The sequence below is a fragment of the Salminus brasiliensis genome, chromosome 11, assembly GCF_030463535.1.
Source record: "Salminus brasiliensis chromosome 11, fSalBra1.hap2, whole genome shotgun sequence".
Classification (NCBI taxonomy): Eukaryota; Metazoa; Chordata; class Actinopteri; order Characiformes; family Bryconidae; genus Salminus; species Salminus brasiliensis.
This window is the reverse complement of record NC_132888.1, coordinates 2412226-2439892: the sequence shown is the minus strand read 5'-3', so window position 1 is coordinate 2439892 and position 27667 is coordinate 2412226. Positions and strand designations below refer to the sequence as shown.

Here is a 27667-nt window from a genome sequence, read left to right as displayed (position 1 = left end):
ATAAAAATGAAAAATGATCAAGCTATAAATACCTGACAATGATTGGCTGAAAGGAGTGACTGCATTTGGGTGTGACTAAAGACCATAGTGTGAAGGAAGAAGCTGACGGTCATACGGGTCTACCAGCAGTGGCAGAAATCCCAGCCTACAGGAGATTCTCCTCATTCTTCAGCAGAAGTGAGTGAAGGCCTCTCAGCTTCCGTACACCTGCAGATTCAGCTACATTCTTCACACTGTGGCCTTTAGCCACGCCCAAATGCCATCACTCCTTTTAGCCAATCATTACCTGCATCTGCTTTGCGACCCATTTTCGCTCACTGCACTGAACCACCTCTTCTCCATCTAGTCCATCGAGTCCTGTCATATACCCATCCGCAGGTATTTAAAGCCTGATCATCCTCGTGCAGCGCCACCTGCAGGTGAAGTTACTACTCATTTGTTGTCTAGGGAGATTGCTTTTCCCTGATTGGACCGTTTATTGCCCTGAGTGTTTTAATCACTGCAAATCCATAACGGATGAATATCTGTATCAATCACAACAAATCAAATCATAATCAATAAGGGAAGAGGACTGAGAGGACCTCAGACTGTGAAGGCGAGGTGGCCGCTGAAAGCGTTGCGTTTGATGACGTCTGTATAAATCCTGTTGTTGGCCCACAGGGTCATGTACACCTGGTCTCCTTTGTTCAGCAGGAGAGAAGCTGACCCCCCGCAGTTGTCCTGCTTGTCCGCTGCCGGAAGGCTGTCGGTCGCCGAGAGGACTTGGGCGCCATTCTTCAGCAGAGCCACGGCCATTCCTTGCTGTGCGGCTTGGCTAGCCGAGAAGTCGTACGCGTTGAAGACGTTGAAGCTGAAGACGTAGAGGCCTCTCACAGGAGCGGTGAAAACACCTGCAGGTGACGAAGGTAACACTGCGTTATTCGGCTCAAACACGGGTAGTTAAGCACCAGCTTACTGACCTGAACCCTGAACCCATTGCCATGCTGATGAAACCAGTTTGAGAGACTGGTTTCATGCTTGGTGGGATGGTGCATCATCATGCTGGAAGTAGCCGTTAGCACTGTGGTCATGAAGGGGTGCACACGCTCAAACCTTCCCCACCCCATTACACCACCCCCTCCACCAGCCTGGACTGCTCACACAAGGCAGGTTGGGTCCATTGGTACCAAGTTCTGACTCTACCATCTGTGCTCCTCAAACAATCCAGACTCATCAGGCCAGGCTACGCTTCTCCTCCAGTCTTCAGCTGTCCAGTGTTGAGCTGGTGAGCCACTGCAGCTTCCAACCTGCCGTGGTTCTTCTGCTGGTGGAGCTCTGTATCCTCTTCAAGGTTGGAGGTGGTGGTGGTGTTCAGTCTGAGCTGCTTTTCTGCTCTCCACAGTTGTACAGAGTGGTCATCTGAGCTACTGTAGCCTTTCTGTCAGCTCTAACCAGTCTGACCACCCTGTTGACCCCCTCTCTCATCAACAAGGAGCTTCGGTCAGCAGAACTTTGACTCACTGGATGTGTTTTATTTATTCCACCATTCTGAGGAACTCTAAAGACTGTTATTAAACCGGTGCGTCCGACACCAACAACCATGCCACACTCAAAATCACTGAGATGATATTTTTCTCCATTTTGATGGTTGATGTGAACATTAGTGTCTATGTTTATAAAGTGGGTTTGTAGGACGTGGCGTTTCTAGACTACTTGTTGTACTGGGGCACATCGAACTTAGAGGGGCATAGCTGTACCTCTCTGCTTGCTGAATACTAATATTAATAGTTAATTATAATGATGATATTATTAACATTAACATCAAGAACCAACTGCCCTCTTCATTGGACCCTCTGCAATTTGCATATCGTCCCAACCGCTCCACGGACGATGCCATCACCACCACCCTTCATCTCTCCCTTACCCACCTGGAGAGAAGGACACCTACGTCAGAATGCTGTTCATAGACTTCAGTTCAGCATTCAACACCATCATCCCACAGAACCTCACCAGGAAGTTAAGCCTGCTGGGCCTCAACACCCCCCTCTGCAACTGGATCCTGGACTTCCTGACAGGGAGGCCCCAGTTAGTCCGGTTCGGGGACAGCAGCTCCAGCACCATCACCATGAACACTGGGGCACCTCAGGGCAGTGTACTGAGTCCTCTGCTGTTCACCCTGTTGACTCATGACTGTGTTGCAAAACACAGTTCTAACAGCATCATAAAGTTCGCCGATGATACAACTGTGCTGGGTCTCATCAGCAAAGGCGACGAGTCAGCATACAGAGAGGAGGTGCAGCAGCTGACAGACTGGTGTACAGTCAACAACCTTCACTGGAATGTAGAGAAGACCAAGGAAATGGTTGTTGACTTCAGGAAATCAAGACCGGACCACTCTCCGCTCAGCATCAACGGCTCCTCTGTGGAGATCGTTAAGAGCACCAAGTTCCTTGGTGTCCACCTAGCGAAGAACCTCACCTGGTCCCTGAACACCAGCTCTACAGCCAAGAAAGCCCAGCAGCGTCTCTACCTCCTCCGTAAGCTGAGAAAGGCCCGTCTCCCTCCACCCATCCTCACCCTCTTCTATAGGGGGACCATAGAGAGCATCCTAAGCAGCTGCATCACTGCCTGGTTTGGGACCTGCACAGCCTCTGACCGCAAGACCCTCCAACGCATTGTGAGGACAGCTGAGAGGATCATCGGAGTCTCCCTTCCCTCCGTCATGGACATTTACACCACCCGCTGCATCCGCAAAGCAACCAGCATTCACACAGACTGTTCTCCCTCCTGCCATCAGGAAGAAGGTACCGCAGCATCCGATCCAACATGACCAGACTCTGCAACAGACTCCCCCAAGCCATCAGACTCCTCAACACAACTCAACTTCTGACCTGATGTCTTTCTGGTACATTCTCTCTCTCTCTCTCTCCCTCTCTCTCTCTCTCTCTCTCTCTCTCTCCAACCATTTACACCAGGAAAAAAGGGGAAGCATTTTTTGCACAAGCATTTGCACTAATAACTTTACTACCTCACTGGACTCTATTTATTGCACATTGCACAACTTGCACACTACCGTCATTATTTATTATTATTCTCTGGTCTGTACTGTGTTGTGTTGTCTGTCCGCACTTGTTTGTTTGTGTTGCACTTGTGTCTTGTATGCACTGTCTATGTTGCACCATGGTCCTGGAGGAACGTTGTTTCGTTTCACTGTGTACTCTGTATGTAGTTGAAATGACAATAAAACCCACTTGACTTGACTTGACTTGACTTATTATTATTATTATTAATATTATTACGTAAATGATATTGTTCGTAATAACATTACTTGTTACATTACATTCACACATGCATGGAATATTTTATAAGCTGCATAAAACTACAAGCGAAAATTATTAATACATTATATTAAATAAATAATTAAATAAATAATTTTGTCTTTGCATCATCAGAATTTTTAAAACGTGTAGTTTACTGTTATGTTGGCGATATCTCAATGCTCATTTTGCAAGCTTGTTAATGCCCCTTTTAGCAGCTAGCATAAATAAAGCCTACGCTAACGTAACTGGTGCCACTGCTAGGTTCAGTAACGGCTTTGCTTCAGTGGTCTAATCTGTATGTTTGGTGGGTTATACGGTTATTAAACATACAGCTATACGTTATCATTACCGTGTCTGTGGTGTTCTGCTAACTTTCACGTAATAATTTACGAATTACTGCAAAAACTAAATGATCTAGCTAACTAGCTCTGAATGAAAGCTTGGGAAAATGCTGGGGCATTATGGGAAATGCCACAGGTAGCACCTGTAGTGGATTTGAGAGGCGTGTCCTGTAGTTCTGTTCAGCAATCCAGGCTAAAATGTACTTTTTACCAGCGTGATTTTAGAGGGGCGGTTTTTGACGCCCCTGTTTGTGGAGATGTAATGGGGTCGAGATGTAGAGGCTACAGTACCTGTGTTTGGGTCGTACGCATTGCCAACGTTGGTGAAAACGTTTTTGTAGACCAGAATGGTCCCAACACTCGTTTTAATGAACTGGTTTCCACTTTGCAGGACTGAAAGTGTGGCCGAAAACGCCACTTTGGGAATACCTTAAAATAAACACAAATAAATAAATAAATAACATATTTTATGTGTATATTAGGAAAAACACACTGATTCATAAATGTGACATTTGCAGAATAAATTATAAATAATGTCATTACATCATGAGGAAAGAAGAATTATTGCAATAATAATCAACCATGGATACATTTATTATTTTTAGCAACATTTCAAGAGGCTGGACAACAATTCACAAAGTCTCACACGAGTAACATTAGTGTCTATGTTTATAAAGTGGGTTTGTAGGACGTGGCGTTTCTAGACTACTTGTTGTACTTGGGCACATCGAATTTAGAGGGGCATAGCTGTACCCCTCTGCTTGCCGAATAATAATATTAGTAGTTAATTATAACGATGATATTATTACTATTATTATTATTATTATTATTATTATGTGAATGATAATGTTCGTAATGACATTACTTGTTCTTCTTATTGTTATATTTATTATATTAGTAATATCACTGTCACACATGCATGAAATATTTTAGAAGCTGCATGCAAAACTTATTGTGGGCAGCGGTTAGAGCGCCGGGCTATTGATAACAGGGTTGTGGGTTCGATTCCTGGGCTCGGCAAGTTGCCACTGTTGTTGGGCCCTTGAGCAAGGCCCTTTACCCTCTCTGGTCTGGAGTTGGCTGCCCACCGCTCTGGGTGTGTGTGTGTACTCACTGCCCCTAGCTCACTAGTGTGTGTGTGAGTGTGTGTTCACTACCACAGATGGGTTAAATGCGGAGGACATATTTCGCTGTACAGTGACAAATACATGCACCTTTACCTTTATTAATAAATTATATTAATGAAATAATTAAATAAATCATTTTGTCTTTGCATCATTAGTTCATGTTAGCTAGATAACATAGATAGATAGATCAATAGATGAAGCTGTGACCTACTGATCTTCTGGTCCAGCTCCTCCACCTGCTTTACAACTGACTGCACTTCCTGCTTCGAGGCAGCTGAGTTGATCTTGCTCTCCAAAGCTAAAGAAATCCAGCAGAAGACACAGCAGAAATGCATCCCATCACTCAGTGACTCAGATCTGACTGTATGCACAGCATATAAAGTTATTAGTTTTTTTTTTCATTTTTAATATTTCACCATCTTCATAAACTAAAATTAGATGGTAACTGTAAATGCATAAAAAAACAAACTTTAACAAACATTTAACAACAAAATAACAAAAAAAATGCAGTGCACTGCGTATTAGTCACACACACCTGTGTTTTCACCCTGGATGGTCTTCACCTGTTGAATAACTGACTGCAGAGACTGTTTGGAGGCAGCAGCTTCAATCTCCGTCTTCAAGGCTGAGAAAATTCACATTACAAACCACAAACTTTTGGCCAAAATGTGCGCTGCCAAATGTTTTGCCCAATGGTCATCCAAAGTGTTTGGTAATAGGGTTGAGTCCACAAACTTTTGGCCAAAATCTGGGATGCTAAACAATAAAATGTACAGCATAGTTAACTGAATATTAGTCACACACACACACACACACACACACACACACACACACTCAGTACCTGCATTTTCACCCTGAACAGCCTTGACCTGTTGAATGACCGACTGAAGAGACTGTTTGGAGGCAGCAGCTTCAATCTCCGTCTTCAAGGCTGAGAAAATTCACATTACAAACGAGACAAAATCAGCTTAATCAGACTCAAAATCAGTTAGTCAGACTCAAAATCAGCTTAATCAGACTCAAAATCAGTTAATCAGACTCTAAATCAGCTTAATCAGATTCAAAATCAGTTAATCAGACTCTAAATCAGTTAATCAGACACTAAATCAGCTTAATCAGACTCAAAATCACACAGACTGTAAATCTACACACTTTGTCCTCCACAAAACATGCGTTTGGTTAATAGAGCTGAGTCCACAAACTTTTGGCCAAAATGTGCGCTGCCAAATGTTTTGCCCAATGGTCATCCAAAGTATTTGGTTAACAGAGTTGAGTCCACAAACTTTTGGCCAAAATCTGGGATGCTAAACAATAAAATGTACAGCATAGTTAACTGAATATTAGTCACACACACACACACACACACACACTCAGTACCTGTGTTTTCACCCTGGATGGTCTTCACCTGTTGAATGACCAACTGAAGAGACTGTTTGGAGGCAGCAGCTTCAATCTCCGTCTTCAAGGCTGAGAAAATTCACATTACAAATGAGACAAAATCAGTTAAACAGACTCTAAATCAGTTAATCAGATTCAAAATCAGTTAATCAGACTCAAAATCATTTAATCAGACTCTAAATCAGCTTAATCAGATTCAAAATCAGTTAAACAGACTCTAAATCAGTTAATCAGATTCAAAATCAGTTAATCAGACTCAAAATCATTTAATCAGACTCTAAATCAGCTTAATCAGATTCAGAATCAGTTCATCAGACTCTAAAGCAGTTAATCAGACTCAAAATCAGCTTAATCAGATTCAAAATCACACAGACTGTAAATCTAATCACACGTTGTTCTCTGCAAAAAATGTGTTTGGTTAACAGAGTTGAGTCCACAAACTTTTGGCCAAAATCTGGGATGCTAAACAATAAAATGTACAGCATAGTTAACTGAATATTAGTCTCACACACACACACACACACACACACACACTCAGTACCTGCATTTTCACCCTGAACAGCCTTGACCTGTTGAATGACCGACTGAAGAGACTGTTTGGAGGCAGCAGCTTCAATCTCCGTCTTCAAGGCTGAGAAAATTCACATTACAAACGAGACAAAATCATTTAATCAGACTCAAAATCAGTTAGTCAGACTCAAAATCAGCTTAATCAGACTCTAAATCAGTTAGTCAGACTCTAAATCAGCTTAATCAGACTCAAAATCAGTTAATCAGACTCAAAATCAGCTTAATCAGACTCAAAATCAGTTAGTCAGACTCTAAATCAGCTTAATCAGATTCAAAATCAGTTAGTCAGACTCAAAATCAGCTTAATCAGACTCTAAATCAGCTTAATCAGACTCAAAATCAGTTAATCAGACTCAACATCAGCTTAATCAGACTCAAAATCAGTTGGTCAGACTCAAAATCAGCTTAATCAAACTCAAAATCAGTTGGTCAGACTCTAAATCAGTTAATCAGACTCAAAATCAGTTAAACAGACTCTAAATCAGCTTAATCAGACTCTAAATCAGTTAATCAGACTCTAAATCAGCTTAATCAGACTCAAAATCAGTTAGTCAGACTCAAAATCAGCTTAAACAGACTCTAAATCAGCTTAATCAGACTCTAAATCAGTTAATCAGACTCAAAATCAGCTTAATCAGACTCTAAATCAGTTAGTCAGACTCTAAATCAGCTTAATCAGACTCAAAATCAGTTAATCAGACTCAAAATCAGCTTAATCAGACTCAAAATCAGTTAGTCAGACTCTAAATCAGCTTAATCAGATTCAAAATCAGTTAGTCAGACTCAAAATCAGCTTAATCAGACTCTAAATCAGCTTAATCAGACTCAAAATCAGTTAATCAGACTCAACATCAGCTTAATCAGACTCAAAATCAGTTGGTCAGACTCAAAATCAGCTTAATCAAACTCAAAATCAGTTGGTCAGACTCTAAATCAGTTAATCAGACTCAAAATCAGTTAAACAGACTCTAAATCAGCTTAATCAGACTCTAAATCAGTTAATCAGACTCTAAATCAGCTTAATCAGACTCAAAATCAGTTAGTCAGACTCAAAATCAGCTTAAACAGACTCTAAATCAGCTTAATCAGACTCTAAATCAGTTAATCAGACTCAAAATCAGCTTAATCAGATTCAAAATCAGTTAATCAGACTCAACATCAGCTTAATCAGACTCAAAATCAGTTGGTCAGACTCAAAATCAGCTTAATTAGACTCAAAATCAGTTGGTCAGACTCAAGATCAGCTTAATCAGACTCTAAATCAGTTAATCAGACTCAAAATCAGTTAAACAGACTCTAAATCAGCTTAATCAGACTCTAAATCAGTTAATCAGACTCTAAATCAGCTTAATCAGACTCAAAATCAGTTAGTCAGACTCAAAATCAGCTTAAACAGACTCTAAATCAGCTTAATCAGACTCTAAATCAGTTAATCAGACTCAAAATCAGTTAATCAGACTCAAAATCATTTAATCAGACTAAAAATCAGCTTAATCAGATTCAAAATCAGCTTAATCAGACTTAAAAACAGACACACACTGTAAATCTAATCACAATTTTCCTCCCCTAATTTAGCTGAGCAAGTTAACCCACCCACTCTCTAGGACTCCCCATCACTTCCAACGCTCCTGACACTAGGAGGGTGAACTTGCGATCCTCAGGCCATAGTGTCACCATCTTATTGAATCTGATTCCAAAATTTAACACGGCATGGTTGCACAGCTATCCCAGGTGGTTGCTAATGTGTTGTCATGGTATAGGTGTGGGGGGTGCCAAAACATTTGCCCAAAATATGGTTGGTCCAAAAGCTCATCCGATACGTTTGGCTAATGGTGCAGTATCCACAAACTTTTGACCAAAATGTGGGGTGCCCAAAAGCTCATCCAATGCTACTTCTAAACTCTTCATGGACAATGCAAAAGCCGGCAGGAGGACAGGGCAGTTTATGGTCAGATGAGTCTAAGGTTGAGTTTTGTGTCCACAGTGACCAGGGGTAAGTTTGCTGAAGTAAAGGGGAAGTATTTAACCCCAGGAACACTGTAGCAGCTGTTAAACATGGTGGTGGGAGCATCATGCTCTGGGGCTGTTCTACTGCCAGTGGAACTGCTACACTGAGTAATGAAGGAGGAGGAACCACCTCAGAGTTCTTCAGCAGAACCCCAAACCATCAGCCATCTATTTAGAGTGAGACTGAGGCAGAACTGTGAGATACCATCAGAAGGTTAAAGTTTTACCACTGTTTTCTTGTTTCAGGTTCTCCAGCTGAGTCGTAATGGATTGTAGGTTGTTGAGGATGGCTATCAGAGTTTTACCCAGAATGTCATTTTTGTCCTGCATAAAAAAAAGAATTTTATTCAGTTATCCCATACTGCACATTTCCATTCAACCAAAAGTCATGGAGTTATCACCTCAGTAGAGTTATCATAGAGTTATCACCTCAGTAGAGTTATCACCTCAGTAGAGTTATCATAGAGTTATCACCTCAGTAGAGTTATCACCTCAGTAGAGTTATCATAGAGTTATCACCTCAGTAGAGTTATCATAGTTATCACCTCAGTAGAGTTATCACCTCAGTAGAGTTGTCATAGTTTTCACCTCAGTAGAGTTATCATAGAGTTATCACCTCAGTAGAGTTATCACCTCAGTAGAGTTATCATAGAGTTATCACCTCAGTAGAGTTATCACCTCAGTAGAGTTATCATAGAGTTATCACCTCAGTAGAGTTATCACCTCAGTAGAGTTATCATAGTTATTACCTCAGTAGAGTTATCATAGAGTTATCACCTCAGTAGTTATCACCTCAGTAGAGTTATCATAGTTATCACCTCAGTAGAGTTATCATAGAGTTATCACTTCAGTAGAGTTATCATAGAGTTATCACCTCAGTAGAGTTATCACCTCAGTAGAGTTATCATAGTTATTACCTCAGTAGAGTTATCATAGAGTTATCACCTCAGTAGAGTTATCACCTCAGTAGAGTTATCATAGTTATCACCTCAGTAGAGTTATCACCTCAGTAGAGTTATCATAGTTATCACCTCAGTAGAGTTATCACCTCAGTAGAGTTATCATAGTTATCACCTCAGTAGAGTTATCACCTCAGTAGAGTTATCATAGAGTTATCACCTCAGTAGAGTTATCACCTCAACATAATACTAGATAGAACAAAACTGAAATACACATTATGTCCAAAAGTTTGTGGACACCTGTTCTAGTGAATGCATTCAGCTACTTTAAATTGCACCCATTGCTGACACAGATGTGTAAATGCACACACACACACACACACACACACACACACAGACATCATGACCCTATTGGCACTATGCTAATTCTTCCCATATAATTCTTACAGAAAACTGCAGGTATTGATTGAATGATGATTGACAGGTCTCACCTGCGCTGCTGAGCTCCAAAAACAGACCAGGGCAACAGCAAACTGCAGCCCCACCTTCATCATGGCAACACCTTCAGAAATACAGCAGCTTTAACTCCACACTTTACTGACTCTGAAATGTCAGCTTTAGGACCAGCAGGGTTTCCCTGTAGAGCAGGGGCGTCCAGTCTTCTCCACCAAGCTGTGGCCGGCGTGGCTGCAGAGCAGGAGGTGGACCTCACCTAAAGCCTCAGTCAGGGAAGTGTGATGAAGCTCCTCAGGCTGCTGGGAGTGTGTTCTGCAAAGAGAGAGAGCTTTAAAGAGTCCCTACCTTCTAGTCATCCTTACACAGCAGGTTAGCTTCCTGTTTTTAATATTTCATCATACTTCAGAAATATTGCCACACACAAGGTCATCATTTCGGACCTGTTGCGTTTGTTCTCAACCAACCAGGTTGCAGGATATTGGCAAAAAGGGGCGGGGCCTTCTATTTTGACTGATTGCTTTATCACTGACTTTGAGACTAGCCTTGGCCTTTTGAAAAGTATCTTGGGTTGTATGTACAATGCTGTGATATTTTGCCAAAAGTTTGTGGACACCCCTTCTAATGAATGCATTCGTGAATGCTACTTTATGTTGCACCCATTGCTGACACAGATGTGCAAATGCTCGCACACACACACATACAACTTGTCTAGTCCCTGTAGAGTAGTACTACCAATAGAATAGGACCACCAGGGGCAGAGTCAATGTTAACGCCAGGTGTGGGCTAGAGGGGTATAAAGCCCTCCAGCACTGAGCTGTGGAGCAGCTGAATGATGGACGATGCTCCATCAAATACTTTTGGGTTCAGCTGGGGTGAAAATCTATTCAACATCCTGACCTTATTAATGTTCTTCTTGCTGAATGCAATCAAATCCTTACAGCAATAGTTGGACAGCAATGGACAGTTACTCCAACAGAAGCAGGATCAACTAGCCTTGATGGTTTTACGGTCAGGTGATTGGTGGGGTCCTCACAAATGTATGAGTTGTTGGAGTTGTGGGGCTCAGTGTAGCACCTTTTCATGGGGCCCAAAATTAGTGGTAGGGCCTCTGGGTGGAGAACATTTGCAGCACCTAGACCAATCCATCACCTCCTATCAGGGTGTGGTTGGAGATTGACACTTTTGGCAACAAAGCACAGCAAAGGGCGGTGTGTTGAAGGGCAGACCAGTTGATAGCACAGCTGGAATGGCACTGCAGATTGGCTCAGACTGGAAACCAGTTCTGATAGATGTAGATTTAATTAAAAATCAAACAAGCAAAAAAGCGTTCCTCATAAAGACCCGAGTCTGATAAAGCTCCTCCTTAAAAACCTTCATTTGATAATAATAAAAGTAAACATACATTCAACTGCTTTCAAAGCTACCAAACCACTTCTAGAGAACATCTTACACATCTGCCAAAGTACTCTAAATGGACAAAAGTATTGGGACACCTGCTCATTCACGGTTTCTTCTGAAATCAAGGGGATTAAAAGAGCTGATCCTGCTTCTATTGGAGTAACTGTCTCTACTGTCCAGAGAAGAAGTAAGCTTTCTACTAGATTTTGGAGGAGGAGCATTGCTGTGAGGATTTGATTGCATTCAGTGACAAGAGCTAGTGAGTTAGTGAGGTCCGGATGTTGGATGATTGATCACCACCCCACCTCATCATCCCTAACTCATCCCAAAAGTGTTGGATGGAGATAGTTTGGCTGGATTGACAAGCTGTGTGTGCATTTGCACATCTGTGTCAGCAATGGGTGCAACTATAGTAGCTGAATACTTTCATTAGAAGGGGTGTCCACAAACTTTTGGACATGTACATTGACTGGGCATTTTGTCAGGTACACCTACAGTACTGGTGCCTATAGGCCCGACACATGCCTTTCCTCAGCAGGTGTTCCTAAATTGGGGCCTTTTATGTCCCCAGGTTTTAAATTCAGGTTGGAATCACCTTATTATGATTTTCATTTTAAGAATAATTTAATAATATTATTAATAATGAGGTATTAATATTAAATAACAAAATATTACTAATAAATGTAGTAAATAAAATGTATAAGTGAATATGGATATTAAATATGAATATTACTATTTTTCTGCTCCAATAACATGATAAAAAATATCAATTTATTAAAAAGTGTTTTTATAAATGAATATGACTGAATAAACTCATAAAGAGGGCCGTCCAGCTCTGTCCTGGGAAGCTTCTTAGAACCAGTGCAGGTGGTGGGGGACAGGATGGGGGATGATGAGGTGTGGTGCTGATCATCATCCGATATCCTAACCTCACTAACTCTAGCTCTTATCGCTGAATGCAATCAAATCCTCACAGCATTGCTCCTCCAAAATCTAGTAGAAAGCCTTCTTCCTCTCTGGACAGAAGAGTTTACAGTTACTCAACAAAAGCAAGATCAGCTCTTTTTAATAGCCTTAGAAGATTTCAGAAGAAACAATGAATGAGCAGGTGTCCCAATACTTTTGTCCAAACAGCGTCTATTACAGAGACTCATTACCACAGATCGGTGATCACTGAAATTGTATTACTGTGGTGCTGTACTGAGCTACCCAGTTCTAGTTTGGAGTGATGATAATGATTCTCTCCAGGACAGGAAGTAGAGTTTCCCCAGAGCGACTTACATCTTTTGTACGTCGCTCTGGACAAAAGCGTCTGCTAAATGCCTTAAATGTAAATGTAAACATTAGGGATATGTGGGATATTGGAGAATAATGAGGCATACTAGGTGAAATTGAGAGATATTGGGGATATGTGGGATAGTGGGGTATGTGGGGGGAAATTGGGGCACACTGGGGATATTGGGGTGTATTTGGGTAAATGGGGGGAAACATATTGTGGAAAAACGTGAGCAGAAAGTCTTCTTCTGTGGACAGTAGAGACAGTTATACCAACAAAAGCAGGATCATAGCTAAAATAGAATAAAATAGTCTAGCGTCTGTTCATACAGCAGTCCGAGCACCACACAGTTCTGGCTGTAGCTGAGCTTCAGTAGCGGGTGGCGTTATTTGGACAGTGTGTTGGGGCAGTGGTGTCTCAGCGGTTAGAGTGCTGGGTTATCAATAACAGGGTTGTGGGTTCGGTTCCCAGGCTCGGCAAGCTGCCACTGTTGGGCCATTGAGCAAGGCCCTTCACCCTCTCTGCTCCCCGGGCGCTGGAGTTGGCTGCCCACTGCTCTGGGTGTGTGTGTGTGTGTGTGTGTGTGTGTTCACTACCACAGATGGGTTAAATGCAGAGGACACGTTTCACTGTACAGTGACAAATACCTGCACCTTTACCTTTTGTCACGAAGCAGCTCAGATCTAAGCTCCCTGGCGAGCAGGTCGTCTCGGCTTTGTTTCCTTATATGGAGACTGTTTAAAGTTTACTGTACTGTCTGAACTTGACCGCTTTGACCCTTAAGAAGCTAAAAAGAGGAAGAAGAAGAAGCAGCAGTTGTAAGAGAGGGGTCGTAGGGTGAGAGCTGGTGAAAATGACTGAGCACTGGGACACGGTTTAGCACTTGTGTAAATACATGCTTGTTTAATCAGCTTTTCAGTGGATACATTTACTTCATCGTTCCATAATCATAATCACAATCAATAAGATTCACAATCTGATCAAATGAACCAAAAAAAACCCCAAACATATCGAGGCACGAACAGAGAGGAACTTTAGGAGTCTTTGATCTTTAAGTGCTTTTAACAACAAAAATCTTCTCATTTGCTCAATAATTATAATAATAATCATCTATATCTTAATATCAGAAATCACATTCTACATCAACATCTTTGGTGCATCAAAGCTAAGGCACATTTAACCTTATATTATTCCATAAATCGACACTCTCACGCCAAAACCTCATATCTCCAAGACGCCAACTTCACAGGAGAAGGCGAAAACCTTCTTCACTTTCATTGGATGTGAGATACAAGGTTTGTGTGTCACAGTGTTGATATGCTACATGTCAAAAAGTTTGTGGACACCCCTTCTAAGTAATGCATTCAGCTACTTTAAGCTGCACCCATTGCTGCTGACATAGATGTGCAAATACACACAAACACACACACACACATACTGTCACTACACTACAGTGCCTGTAGAAAAGTACTGCCAATAGAATAGGACTCTCTGGAACAGATAAGCATAATAAACCCATGGGTTAGAGGGGCTTGTTTGGGAGTTGGGGATGATGAGGTGTGGTGCTGATCATCATCCGATATCCTAACCTCACTAACTGTAGCTTTTGTCGCTGAATGCAATCAAATCCTCACAGCAATGCTCCTCCAAAATCTAGTAGAAAGCTCCACTTCCTCTCTGGACAGAAGAGTTTACAGTTACTCAACAAAAGCAGGATCAGCTCTTTTTAATAGCCTTAGAAGATTTCAGAAGAAACAATGAATGAGCAGGTGTCCCAATACTTTTGTCCAAACAGCGTCTATTACAGAGACTCATTATCACAGATCTGTGATCACTGAAATTGTATTACTGTAGTGTTGTACTGAGCTACCCAGTTCTAGTTTGGAGTGATGATAATGATTCTCTCCAGGACAGGAAGTAGAGTTTCCCCAGAGTGTCTCCACACACCAGCCTACAGGGGTCAGCTGGGTCCAGCGCCATTACCTCCACTGCAGCCGCACACACAAACAGACCCACCTGGAGAAGGACAGATCGAATGGGAAGGAATGGACACGTCAGCAAAACACAGTAAAACCATTAAGTACTGTTCAAAAGTTTGGAAATAAGCTCCTATCATATAAGGTATATTGGGGTATATGTGGGATATGTTGGGATAGGGGGTAAATTGAGGAATATGGTGGATAAGGGGATATGGGCCATACTGGGGTATATTGGGGTATATTGGAGATAAGGGGTATATTTGGGTATATTGGGGGAAATTGGGAGATTTTAGGGATATGTGGGATATTGGAGTATGTGGGGAATTTTGGGGCATACTGGGAGAAATTGGGGCTGGGGATATTGAGGTATATGGAGGATAGAGGGGTACAGGGGTATATATGGTATATATTAGGGTATACTGGGGTATATGTGGGATGACAGGGTATGTGGGAGATATTGGGGCATACTTAGGATATTGGGGTATATGTGGGATAAGGGGGTATTGGGGTGTAATGGGGCATACTTGGGGAAATTGGGAGATATTGGGGATATGTGGGATATTGGGGTATATTTGGGTAAATGGGGGATTAATGGCGCATATTGGGGGATATTGTGTAAACAGAGTGAGTGGGAAGGAACGGACACGTCAGCAAAACACAGTAAAACCATTAACTACTGTTCAAAAGTTTGGAAATAAGGTCCTATCATATAAGGTGTACGTATAAGGCGTAGAAGATGAGACATGGGTTGGTTGGCCATTGGTTATCATAGCGACCAGGTCTCTGATTCCACTGTTTTGCTCGTTTTTGCTAAGATAAGACATCAATAATTTAATCGCTTTGGACGGAGAAGACTTCCTTACTGCCAAAAATGTAAGTGGTGTTTAGCCAGCTTATATGAGGTGAAGGGGCAGAGGTGGTCAGCGGTTAGAGCTCCGGGCTATTGATCACAGGGTTGTGGGTTCGATACCCGGGCTCTGCAAGCTGCCACTGTTGGGCCCTTGAGCAAGACCCTTCACCCTCTCTGCTCCCCGGGTGCTGGAGTTGGCTGCCCACCGCTCTGGGTGTGTGTGTGTGCTCACTGCCCCTAGTTCACTAGTCTCACAGATGTTTGGTCGGTGTGCTCTGGCCTATACTCTAATGTAGAGCACAGAGTGACGAAGGCACCTGTTTTTTGGTGTTTCTGTCCCACAGTTTGATGGTCCTGTCGTAAGAGGCCGAGATGATGGTGCTGTCGGTCAGCCGGAGAACGCTGATCCTGTCACTGTGAACCTAAAGATATCACACCACATTATCAGCACTAAAACACACACTCAGCCCTATTAAACGGTCATGCAATTATTGGACAAAAGTATTGGGACACCTGCTCTCGTTCACTGTTTCTTACGGATCCTAGGATTGTTGGAGTTACTCATCCCAAAAGTATCCAGAGAACGCAGGTCCTCCACTGCTCCTCAATGTTGGGGAGGCTTTATACCCCGCTATCTAGCCCACACCTGGCATTAGCATTAGGACGGTGCCTATTGGTTCATGTTCATATCTGCTCCAGATGGTCCTATTCAATTGGCAGTACTACTCTACAGGGATAAGACAAGCTATGTGTATGTGCATTTGCACATCTGTGTCAGCGAGGGATGCAATGTAAAGTGAATGCATTCATAAACTGAATGTATTTATTAAAAGGGGTGTCCACAAACCTTTGGAAATATAGTGTATCTTGGCTGATTCACTATTATAGAGACAAAGGCATTGCTTTAAGGGAGTTAAGGAGTTTGGAGAACACTTACTGGTCTGCGTGAACTCCAGCTCTCGGTGTTAGCAACATGGTTGAACCACATATTGCCTTTAGCGTCTCCACACACGATAAAATCTGCAGGTGAAGAGGAGAGAGAGCTTCATAATCTCAGAATCAGGATCAGAGTCTCGTTATTTCGCCAAGTCTGTGACACATACAGCAATTTTACTTGTTTTCATTCCGGCTCGTCATCAATAAAAAACCCTCTCCAGATAAATCCTGTGAGTCTGATCCTGATTGGATGAGAAGTATAAACAGACTCCATTCTGACTCCCTATTGGTTTATAAGAGATCCATCACACCTGCACACGTCCCGTCCCTCTCCAGCAGCTCACAGCAGACGTCTGTAGTCTAGTATGAAGACTGTGTCCGTGGCAGAGACTCAAGAGAGCTGCAGTGAAACGTCCCGACTGAGCCCCACATTTACATTCCAATAAAGCTTATTGATCACACGCCTCTGACGTCTGACTTTCTGCAGCTTTACAGAACTTCTAGACAACGACTCCTCATATTTTCCTCCATGAAGCTCATGTTGATGCTCAGTAGAGCACAGAGACGCTCCTTTAATAGAGCTGATATTACTGAAATGCTTCATTTTCAATGGGCAGATCTGCAGCTGAAACAGGAGCCTAGTGCAGCCCAACATTTTTAACATCAACATTTTAATAGATCATTCTCCTCATTATGACTTTTAGAGAAATGGGGTTTTGGGGGGGGGGGGGGGGGGGGTAGTGCACTATAGACCCCTGTGGTGCGGCCTAAGCTTTCGGTCTTTGTTTTCCTTCCATTACTTTTACTTTTCTACTTGAAGTGGTTCTGAAACCAGTACTTTTACACTTTTACTGGAGTAAAAAGCTTCAGTTGATACTTCAGCTTCTACAGAAGTCTTTTAAAACCTAGTATCTCCACTCACTTCTACCTGAGGAATGAATAGGAATACTTTAAGTAATTTAACGAGCTTCTCCAAAAACGGTCTCCATTAACCCTCTACTGAAGGTTGTGGGTACTATTGGTCTTTAGCTTGTACCTTTAATGAATCTATGAACTTGTGGGATTTCAGAGTGCATGGATACACAAGCCTGGACAGAGCAGTTTACAGGGACCTCACAGGAGTGTGGGTGGAGTAACGTACTGTTGTGCATGGCAGCGGCTGTAATGGTGAAACTCTCCTCTTTCTCCTTGTCCTCCTCTTCAACGTCATCACTGTCTTTGTCCCCTCCCACCTGGACATTTGCTTGAGACAACTCGGAGGTGAATTCTGCGTTGACACAGAGCTGCAGGAACACCAGCAAAATGACTCAAAATGCCAAAGTCAACCTTACTGTCATTCATTCTCACCACAGAAATACAGCTTCTCCATTGACTGAAAACACAGACGGCGCAATGTCTAGCGCCTCTGCTGGCTGGCTGCAGTATGAGTTCCATCACACTGTCCTCCTCTAAACTGTCTTTCCATCTCCAGTGTCTCCAAATTCCAGTCTCCCTGTGCTGATATCGGCCCATTTTCTTTTAGTTTTTAACCCTTTTATCATAATATTTTGCTATATCGTATAAAGGTGGGGTTAAACTACTGCTTTTACAGTCCCTACACCAGTCTATTCATATTTCTATTCTCTTTCTTCATTGCCCCCTGCTTGCTGCAGGTACTAGTACTAGTACTAGTGGTTGGGTGCTGGTGCCTGTCTACCCTCTGGATCAGCCTTCTACCACCGTATAAACCCTCTACCTTTGCTGTGCTCCTTTATTATCCTTTATTACTGCTCTCTCTCTCTCTCTCTCTCTCTCTCTCTCTCTCTCTTTCCCATGTATTGAGATATCCTGTTCCGACTGTTCTGCCCCGATACTGCCAGACCTGGCTCTCCACTACCCTGTCCTGCTCTGGATCTTCACATTGATTCATTCTGGCCTCTCTGTGTGTGTGTGTGTGTGTGTGTGTGTACTCACTCCCCCTAGTTGACTAGTGTGTGTGTGTTCACTACCACAGATGTGCACCTCTACCTTTTTTACAACTGAAAGATTCCTGTATGGAGGAGTGGGAAAAACGTCCTACTAGTTGATGCCAGATGTCTTTCCCCTACAATAACATTTAAATAGCTTTTCTATTAATTACATTTTATTCAATATAGTTCAAATGAACATCAAATGTCCAGATGTTTAAACATGTAAAAAAGGTTTTATGGTTTTTATGGCTGAATATGTGTGCAGTGTGTATTGCATGCACTGACCAGACATGAAAGCTTGACCTTGTTTTCCTCCTCTCCCAGCAGCCACATGCTGTTTTCATCGTTCTTGTAAATGCCCAAAGCTCGCATATGATTCCACCTGAAACACCACACACACACACACACACACACACAAACACACACACACACCATTCCTCAACAATCTGCACTCAAGTCAGGCCAACTGAAACTGACACCGTAACTCAACTTAGATTAGCCAAAAGTTCTCCTACAACAATCTGCACTTTAGCCTCAAAATCATCAGGAAATTATTCATTTCTGTGTAAGAGGTTTATTCTGTGGCTCCGCCCCCTCAATCTGTTTCCTGTTTTTTTCCCCCAACTGCAGATTAGAGCGCCCCCTATCACATGAGTGAGCCTTCCTATTCCCAGACTCCAGATTACAGAAGGTTGAGGTGTGGATAGAATTTGAACACATGATCATCTCCGGAGTCTCTTGACAAGCAGGCAGTTAGACAGTCGCTCCACTCTAGAGCTGAGAAGCTGTGTCCATTTCTGAGTCTGAGAAAGTGGCCCTGCAGTCTAACTGCTGCTCATCAAGTGTGAGGAGGTCATCAGCAAGGCCTCAGCACTCAAAAGCCTCCCAGCCTAAGGATGTCATGTGATAGGGGGCGCTCTAACCTGCAGATGGGAATGAGTAATAGTAAACAGATTGAGGGGGCGGAGCCACAGATTAAACCTTTTACACAGTACTGAATCAGTTTCAGCTGCAGCTCATTTACTGATGATTTAAGGAATAACTCAGTATGGATTGTTGATCAAATTGAGATGCAAAGGTAAAAATGTGAGTTAGGAGAACTTTAGAGTGAACTGAGTTGAGTTAATTTAGAATATATATTATATAAATATAAATAAAATATAAATACATGTATACAAGTATGATTGTGTGTGTTTACCAGTCCATTATTCTTTGGTTCTCTGTAACAGTGGAGAAGATGTCGATGACAGTGGTGTCCACACACACTCCCAGCAGAGTGTTGCAGTAGTGAAGGTAATTCACACACTTATCCAAAGTGTACGAGGATCCTTTAGACAGACTGAAAAACAGAAAGCACCAAAAGCCCACCATAAACAAACCAAGCCCACCCTTACAGTTTCAGTTTAACACTGAACTTAGCAGCTGCCAAAAAAACATTTCAATGTGTCCTGTCTACTGCCTGATCCACCAGAAGTGTACATCACACTCAGATATTAAAATAATCACTAATAATAACACTCCTACAGAAAGTGGTGGTGGTGGTTCTCCATCACTGTGTTCATCATTAGAACATCTCCAAAGTTCTCCTCTCTCATGGAGTCTAGTATTATTTAGAGTTCTCCTCAGATCAACACCTGGTTTGGTGGTAAATCAGGGCTTAATGATGGTGAATCAGGTGAGCTGCTGCTGCTGCTGCTGCTGATGGAGTTGAACACATCCTCCACGCTGTGCTGGCTGGACTGGGGGGCGTCCAGGAGAAACCTGGAGGAACCGAGCTCTGTTCTTCAGACTAGCTCACCGACAAGATCTCACTACTTTCTTTCTTCAGAATGAGAAGCTCTTGTTTCTCCTTTTTACTGGATTCATGTTCAGCTGCTTTATCTGTTCTGATGAGATCTGGAGCTTCTACAGTAGAACTCTCTCACTGCTGAGAGATGGGGGTTTGAGTAATTAGGGGACTAAAACTAGGGACCTCCTACACACATAGATCAGAATTTTGTCGTACCCCACAGTGCAGCGCTGGTGGTCTCTCTGCAGTTGAAACACAGTCACAGAGCAGTCGCTGCAGCCCACAGCCAGGCGCTGATTGGGAATACCGGTCACTGCTCGAATTCGGCTGCTGCTCACCTACAAATCACACCCATCAACATCAGAATTCAGTCACTGATTTCAAACTAATTCCTTCCACTGCAAGTCTGAATTAACTCTAGCATCCAAATGTATGGAGTAAGGCATCATATAAGGAGGAAATTCGAAACAGAGCTGTAATTGAAAAAGCCTGAAAAAGCTCTCGAACAGCATGATAAGGAACCACTGTTAAGAAAGAGAACCTCCCTCAGAGCTACAGGAGGAACCATTGAGAGGGATCAAACACAAAAGGAGAAATGCTGAGCATGAGGAAGAACACCTAAAAAAAACAAAGCCCAAATGAGAAGCTTTCTGAGAGCATTAGGAAGAACCACGGGGAGGATCCACAACTCAAAACTGAAACTATAGAAGAATATGAGAAAAAAACCAATAAAATGAACCAAAACTCAAAAGACGAATCTCTCTCAGGACTCGAGGAAGAACCACTAAGAGGAACCAACACTCAAAAGGAGAAGCTCCCACAGAGATTAATGAAGAACCACTGAGAGGAACCAAGACTCAAGAGGAGAAGCTCCCTCAAAGATTTATGAAGAACCATTGAGAGGAACCAAGACTCAAAAGGAGAAGCTCCCTCAGGGATTATTGAAGAACCACTGAGAGGAACCAATACTCAAGAGGAGAAGCTCCCTCAAAGATTAATGAAGAACCACTGAGAGGAACCAAGACTCAAAAGGAGAAGCTCCCTCAAAGATTAATGAAGAACCACTGAGAGGAACCAAGACTCAAGAGGAGAAGCTCCCTCAAAGATTAATGAAGAACCACTGAGAGGAACCAAGACTCAAAAGGAGAAGCTCCCTCAAAGATTAATGAAGAACCACTGAGAGGAACCAAGACTCAAGAGGAGAAGCTCCCTCAAAGATTAATGAAGAACCACTGAGAGGAACCAAGACTCAAAAGGAGAAGCTCCCTCAAAGATTAATGAAGAACCACTGAGAGGAACCAAGACTCAAGAGGAGAAGCTCCCTCAAAGATTAATGAAGAACCACTGAGAGGAACCAAGACTCAAAAGGAGAAGCTCCCTCAAAGATTAATGAAGAACCACTGAAAGGAACCAAGACTCAAGAGGAGAAGCTACTTCAAAGATTAATGAAAAACCATTGAGAGGAACCAAGACTCAAAGGAGAACCTCCCTCAGGGAATAATGAAGGACGACTGAGAGGAACCAAGACTCAAAAAGAGAAGCTCCCTCAGGGCTTGAGGAAGAACTATTGAGGAGAACCACTGAGAGGAACTAAATACAAAAGGAGACATGCTAAGTACCTGAGGAAGAACCACTGAGAGGAACCAAGACTCAAGAGGAGAACCTCCCTCAGGGATTATTGAAGAACCACTGAGAGGAACCAAGACTCAAAAGGAGAACCTCCCTCAGGGATTATTGAAGAACCACTGAGAGGAACCAAGACTCAAAAGGAGAAGCTCCCTCAAAGAGTATTGAAGAACCACTGAGAGGAACCCAGACTCAAGAGGAGAGCACCGAGATGAACCTAAGCTCAAAATGAGGATCTCTTAAAGAGCACGAAGTAAAACCACTGAGAAGGACCAAGACCAATTGAAGATCACAAGGAAGAACCACTGAGAGGACCCGAGGCCCCAAAGGTCGCTCAGAGGAACAGTCGGGGAAGCCCTGGTGGACAGTTAACTGTTGAGGACCAGTAGCACCATTACCTTACTGGAGTAGAGCTGTGAAGTGTTGTGCCACATCTCCAGTTTGCCTGAGCTGTAACCGCACACCAGCAGCTCCTCTGAATCCAGAAAGCACATCGCACTCACACACTCTTCCTGCAGAGGGGGGTTCTCTATAAACACACACACACACACACACACACACACACACACACACACACATTTTAACGAGAGGTCAGCGGGACTGAACTGAAGGCTGAAGACACAGCAGACGTCTGGGACACCTAGCCTTCTCCTGAGAGCTAACACACTTCCACAAGCAGCAGATTCGTCTGTTTAGGCTTTAATATGGAACCTATCTGAGACACGGTGCTGCATGACCTGCCTGTATGAGCGCTCCAGGCTCTGAGAGAGCGGTCCTCGGACACGGTGAGGAACTGTGGGCCTTGTCCACTCACCAAAGCCTGGACAGCCCCGCTGTGGCCAAGCAGAGTGCTGCGGTGCTGAACCTACAGAGAGAGAGTGCCCAAAAGTTCTGTGTTAGAAGCCCAAAAGTGCAGGTTTGAGCACACACTCATATTACACACACACACACACACACACACACACATTTTCACATTCTGCATTTTATACAAGCAACCTTATACCATATCTCATTCATAAGTTCTCAATGTTCTATATTCCCCATTATTATGTGTAAATATTTCTATCTTTTATATTTATAGTTTATTTATATATATTTACTTTTTTTAAATAATGTGTATTTTACACATTCATTTTTATTTTCTCATATTTCTGGCTAAATGTATTTCTTATCTTTATATCTTTCATTATATATATATATATATATATATATATATATATATATATATATATATATATATATGTTTTAGCTTACATTTCCACATTTACATATTTCTTCTCATTATTTATATTTATTTTTCTATAATATTTAATCTTATATTTATATATTTGTATAACTTCTTATCTTTATATATTTTTATTTTAAATGTATTTCTTATCTTTATATATTTCATTTTCTTATATTTATACCTCTATATATATGTATATATATTTCTAATCTCTATATTTTTTATTTTAGTTACATTCATATATTATGTGTTTCTTATGTCCACTTATTTTTGTCTTATTTTATATCTCTATATATTTCAACACCCATATAGTTATTATATTTATATATACCTTTATATAACTTCTTATCTTATATATATATTTTTTTCTCATATTTCTACCTCTATATATTTATTATCTCTCAATATTTTTATCCTATATTTGTAAGCCCACTTTTTTACTGTTCATCTGAGCAAACATTTGCTTGCAAATTCTACCAAGTATAACAATGTAGGCAATAAACAAAATAAATATATTCAGATATTATACAGATAAGGAAAGTAGATCGGTTTATAACAGTAACAGTTTATAATAATATGTTATATTTTGGGAATAAAAAACTTTAAATTGTATTTTAATGTAAAAAAAGAGAAATTACAAGTTATAACTTCTATAATAAAAGTTTGTTTTCTTATTGAGTCACAGGGTGGTGTCTTTTCAGCAGGCTAAATCAAACATCCTCAAGTTAACCCCTAAGCCACACTTTGAGCTTTGGGCAGCCCTGCTCTGTGCTACTGAATAAATATCTCCTTAAAAGGCTTAAATCAAGTATTTAGGTCAATTAGGACTGTCAATAAATATAGTGACCACACTGATAAGGACAGACTGTCGGGTGGTCCTGAAACCTGCAGTGTGAGGTACATACCCGCAGGGGGAGCCAGACCTTCACAGTTCCATCATCAGATGCTGTGGCCATCATCAACTCTTCCACGTTCTGCTCACCTACTGCAATATGAAAGCAGTTAAGGCTGTAAATACGTCCAATGCTTTACACTGCATACCTCTAATATCCAGCCATAAGCTGCTGTGTGGTCAGAAACTGACCACTGAAGAAGATCTGCAGAGGGGCTACAGCGTCTAACTCCATACCAGAAAGGTGGGGTTGGCTGGTCAGTGTGTGTAAATGAATGACATACCAGGTTTAGTGATGATGGTGCTGTGGTGGAGACGTGACTGGTGGGCCTGGATCTCAGCAATAACTCCTAAATCTGATTTCCACACCATCAGCAGACCATCAGCACAGCCCAGCATGACATAATCCTCCTACAGACACACACACACACACATAGACACATCACCTTCCCGGCGACACACACTTACAAAACAAACACAGGCTACGCCGCATACAGTGTTATCAGACTCACCCAGTAGCTCAGAGTGCTGACAGAGGAGGCAGCTGGAACCTCTCTGAGACAGTGTCCCGCCTGGACGTCCCACAGACGCAGCCGGCAGTCGCTGGAGCAGCTCAGCTGCAGACAGAAGGACACAGCACTATGAAATACGGTCACTGCAGAGCAACTCTGCCTCTCACAAAGACGTGTAGATACATCATGTGTCCAAATGTTTGCGGACACCCCTTCTAATGCATGCATTCATTAGAAGACTTTACGTTGCACCCATTGCTGACACACATGTGCAAATGCACACCCACAGCTTGTCTAATCCCTGTAGAGAAGTACTGGCAATAGAATAGGACTCTCTGGAGCAGATCAACATCATGAAGAGGTGTATAAAGCCCCCCAGCATTGAGCGGTGGAACTGTGTTCTCTGGAATTATGGTGGTTGAGCTCCATCCAGTACTTTTGGGATGAGTTAGGGATGAGGTGATCATCATCATCCAACATTCCAGTAGAGACAGTCACTCCAATAAAAGAAGGATCAGCTCTTTTTAATACAATGAATGAGCAGGTGTCCCAATACTTTTGTCCACATTTTTTGGACATGATCACTAACACAGACAAGGAGATTCAGACACTGACCAGAGCTGCTGGTGTCCAGGCACAGCCAGTGATCCAGTCTCCATGGCAATGGGGCAGAGAGCGAGACAGGACCGGAGGGGAGGAGTCAACCTTCCACACCATCAAAGCCTGAAACATGCATCATCATCTTCATCATCATCAGTCAATGTCATACACCCTCTAGAACAAGACATACCTTCCGTTTATTACTTAACCCTCTTAACCCTTTAAAGACTATAAGGGCATATTAAATTCCCCTTATATATCAGATATACACCCAGACCACCCAGCTCTCTCTATAATCAGACCCCCCAGAGCACTGTGTGGAGAGCTACTCAGACCCTAAACCTGAAAAACTCAAGTCACACTTTAGAAATTCTTCATATTCCCTGTTAAAGCATCCCCCTTTACTCATGTGGACGAATTGCTTTGGTGATTTGGTGTGAATGTACACTATATGTCCAAATGTTAGTGGACACCCCTTTTAATAAATGCATTTGGCTACTTTACGTTGCACCCGTTGTTCACTAACGCACTTGTTGCTGAATGCAATCAAATCCTCACAGCAATGCTCCTCCAAAATCTAGTAGAAAGCCTTCTTTCCTGGATAGTAGATATTACAGTCACTCCAACAAAAGGCAGGATCAACTCTTTTTAATAGCCTTGATTTCGGAAGAAGCAATGAATAAACAGGTGTCCCAATACTTTTGTCCACATCGTGTATGTATGTGTGTTAAAGGGTCTGCTCATACCTTGTCTTTGCCTCCGGACAGTAAATGGTCTCCGTCTGGACTGAAGGCCAGACATGTGACCCCTCCGCTGTGACCTCTCAGAACACTAACCGCACTGGGCTGAACCCAGGGCTTAGAGGTCAGGTGACTCTTCAGCCACAGGGCGATTGTGAAGTCGTCTGAGAGGAAGATCAACAACACAGACGTCATTACTGAGGCAGAGCTACAAGGGTGAGGAACACCTTTCAGAGGTTCTGCTGGGAAGAGAACTCAACCTGAAGCAGAGGCCACGTAAGTGGAGTTCTGGGCCAAAGAGAGGAGTCCTCCTTTCTGGACCCCAAAAGCCCCTCTGAGGGTCATATGGGCCCCCTGCCTGTTCCACAGCCGGAGATGGTTGTCTAAAGCTCCAGATAGCAGCAGCTTCACCCCCTCAGCCTCCATCCACAGCAGGCATGGCACAGACACCCGCAGGTCCTCGGTTGACCACACTCTATCACCTTCAGCAGCACAGAGAGCAGAGAGAGAGAGAGAGAGAGAGAGAGAGAGAGAGAGAGAGAGAGAGAGAGACAGAGAAAGTATAGATCCACTATGAATTATTCAGTATGTACAATAGATTATTCAATATCCACTATGAATTATGTGGTAAGTAGAATTAATTATTTAGCACGGACTATGAAAAATTCAGTATCTGCTATAAATGAACTTTTGTAAGTCGCTCTGGATAAGCCTTAAATGTAAATGTAAATAATTTAATATTCATTATGAATTATTCAGTATCCATTATGAATTATTCAGGAGCTATTATGAATTATTTAGTATCTGCTATGAATTATTCAGGAGCTATTATGAATTATTCAGGAGCTATTATGAATTATTCAGTATCTGCTATGAATTATTCAGGAGCTATTATGAATTATTCAGGAGCTATTATGAATTATTCAGTATCTGCTATGAATTATTCAGTATCCATTATGAATTATTCAGGAGCTATTATGAATTATTCAGTATCCATTATGAATTATTCAGGAGCTATTATGAATTATTCAGTATCCATTATGAATTATTCAGGAGCTATTATGAATTATTCAGGAGCTATTATGAATTATTCAGTATCTGCTATGAATTATTCAGTATCCATTATGAATTATTCAGGAGCTATTATGAATTATTCAGTATCTGTTATGAATTATTCAGTATCCATTATGAATTATTCAGGAGCTATTATGAATTATTCAGTATCCATTATGAATTATTCAGGAGCTATTATGAATTATTCAGTATCTGCTATGAATTATTCAGGAGCTATTATGAATTATTCCATAGCTATTATGAATTATTCAGGAGTTATTATGAATTATTCTGTATCCATTAGGAATTATTTAGTATCTGCTAAAAATAATTTAGTATATACTATGAATTATTTAGTATCTACTATTAATTATTTAGTATCCAATATGTATCATTCAATATCTACTGTTAAAAGTATAAGACCCTTAAGGAACTTTTGGAGGTTCTTCAGTTTGAAACTGTGGAAAAACCTTTAAGGAACCTTTTGCTTTTAAAAACCTTTTCTAGAAGGTTCCTCAAAGCACCTTAAGAAGTTCCACAGTTTCGAACCTCCAAAGGTTCTTCAGGGATCTTTTATTTCTTACAGTGTACTATGGATTATTTAGTATCTGCTATTATTTTTCCAGTATTTACCATGAAATATTCAGCATCTACTGTGAATTATTTGTAATTATTTGTGACTCTATTTAATTATTTTCTATATTTAATTTATTTTACTATTAATTATTTTCTAATTACTGTG

General features: G+C 41.8%; 2 protein-coding genes across 2 annotated transcripts in view; both read right to left on the bottom strand.

The window, feature by feature from the left end:
* Nucleotides 1–250: 250 nt before the first annotated feature.
* On the bottom strand, nt 251–10379 carry LOC140565295 (uncharacterized). The gene is made up of 9 exons (XM_072691148.1): nt 10133–10379; nt 8970–9066; nt 6707–6796; nt 6145–6234; nt 5609–5698; nt 5303–5392; nt 4979–5065; nt 3932–4069; nt 251–890 (listed from the first exon to the last, which is right to left on the bottom strand). The coding sequence occupies exons 1-9, from the start codon at nt 10193–10195 to the stop codon at nt 583–585; spliced, it is 1053 nt and encodes a 350-aa protein (XP_072547249.1). The 5' UTR covers nt 10196–10379; the 3' UTR covers nt 251–582.
* A 3282-nt stretch (nt 10380–13661) lies between these two features.
* tep1 (telomerase-associated protein 1) overlaps nt 13662–27667 on the bottom strand; it is a 55818-nt gene continuing 41812 nt past the window's right edge. The window contains exons 43-57 of the mRNA XM_072691375.1: nt 26133–26354; nt 25879–26036; nt 25148–25255; nt 24533–24637; nt 24305–24431; nt 24034–24113; nt 22642–22765; nt 22299–22429; nt 20491–20612; nt 19684–19824; nt 18771–18867; nt 17678–17819; nt 16538–16620; nt 15918–16022; nt 13662–14787 (exon numbers count right to left, since the gene is read on the bottom strand). Of these exons, the coding sequence (XP_072547476.1) occupies nt 14638–14787; nt 15918–16022; nt 16538–16620; nt 17678–17819; nt 18771–18867; nt 19684–19824; nt 20491–20612; nt 22299–22429; nt 22642–22765; nt 24034–24113; nt 24305–24431; nt 24533–24637; nt 25148–25255; nt 25879–26036; nt 26133–26354 (1895 nt within the window). The 3' untranslated portion in view covers nt 13662–14637. The remainder of the gene's footprint in view (nt 14788–15917; nt 16023–16537; nt 16621–17677; nt 17820–18770; nt 18868–19683; nt 19825–20490; nt 20613–22298; nt 22430–22641; nt 22766–24033; nt 24114–24304; nt 24432–24532; nt 24638–25147; nt 25256–25878; nt 26037–26132; nt 26355–27667) is intronic.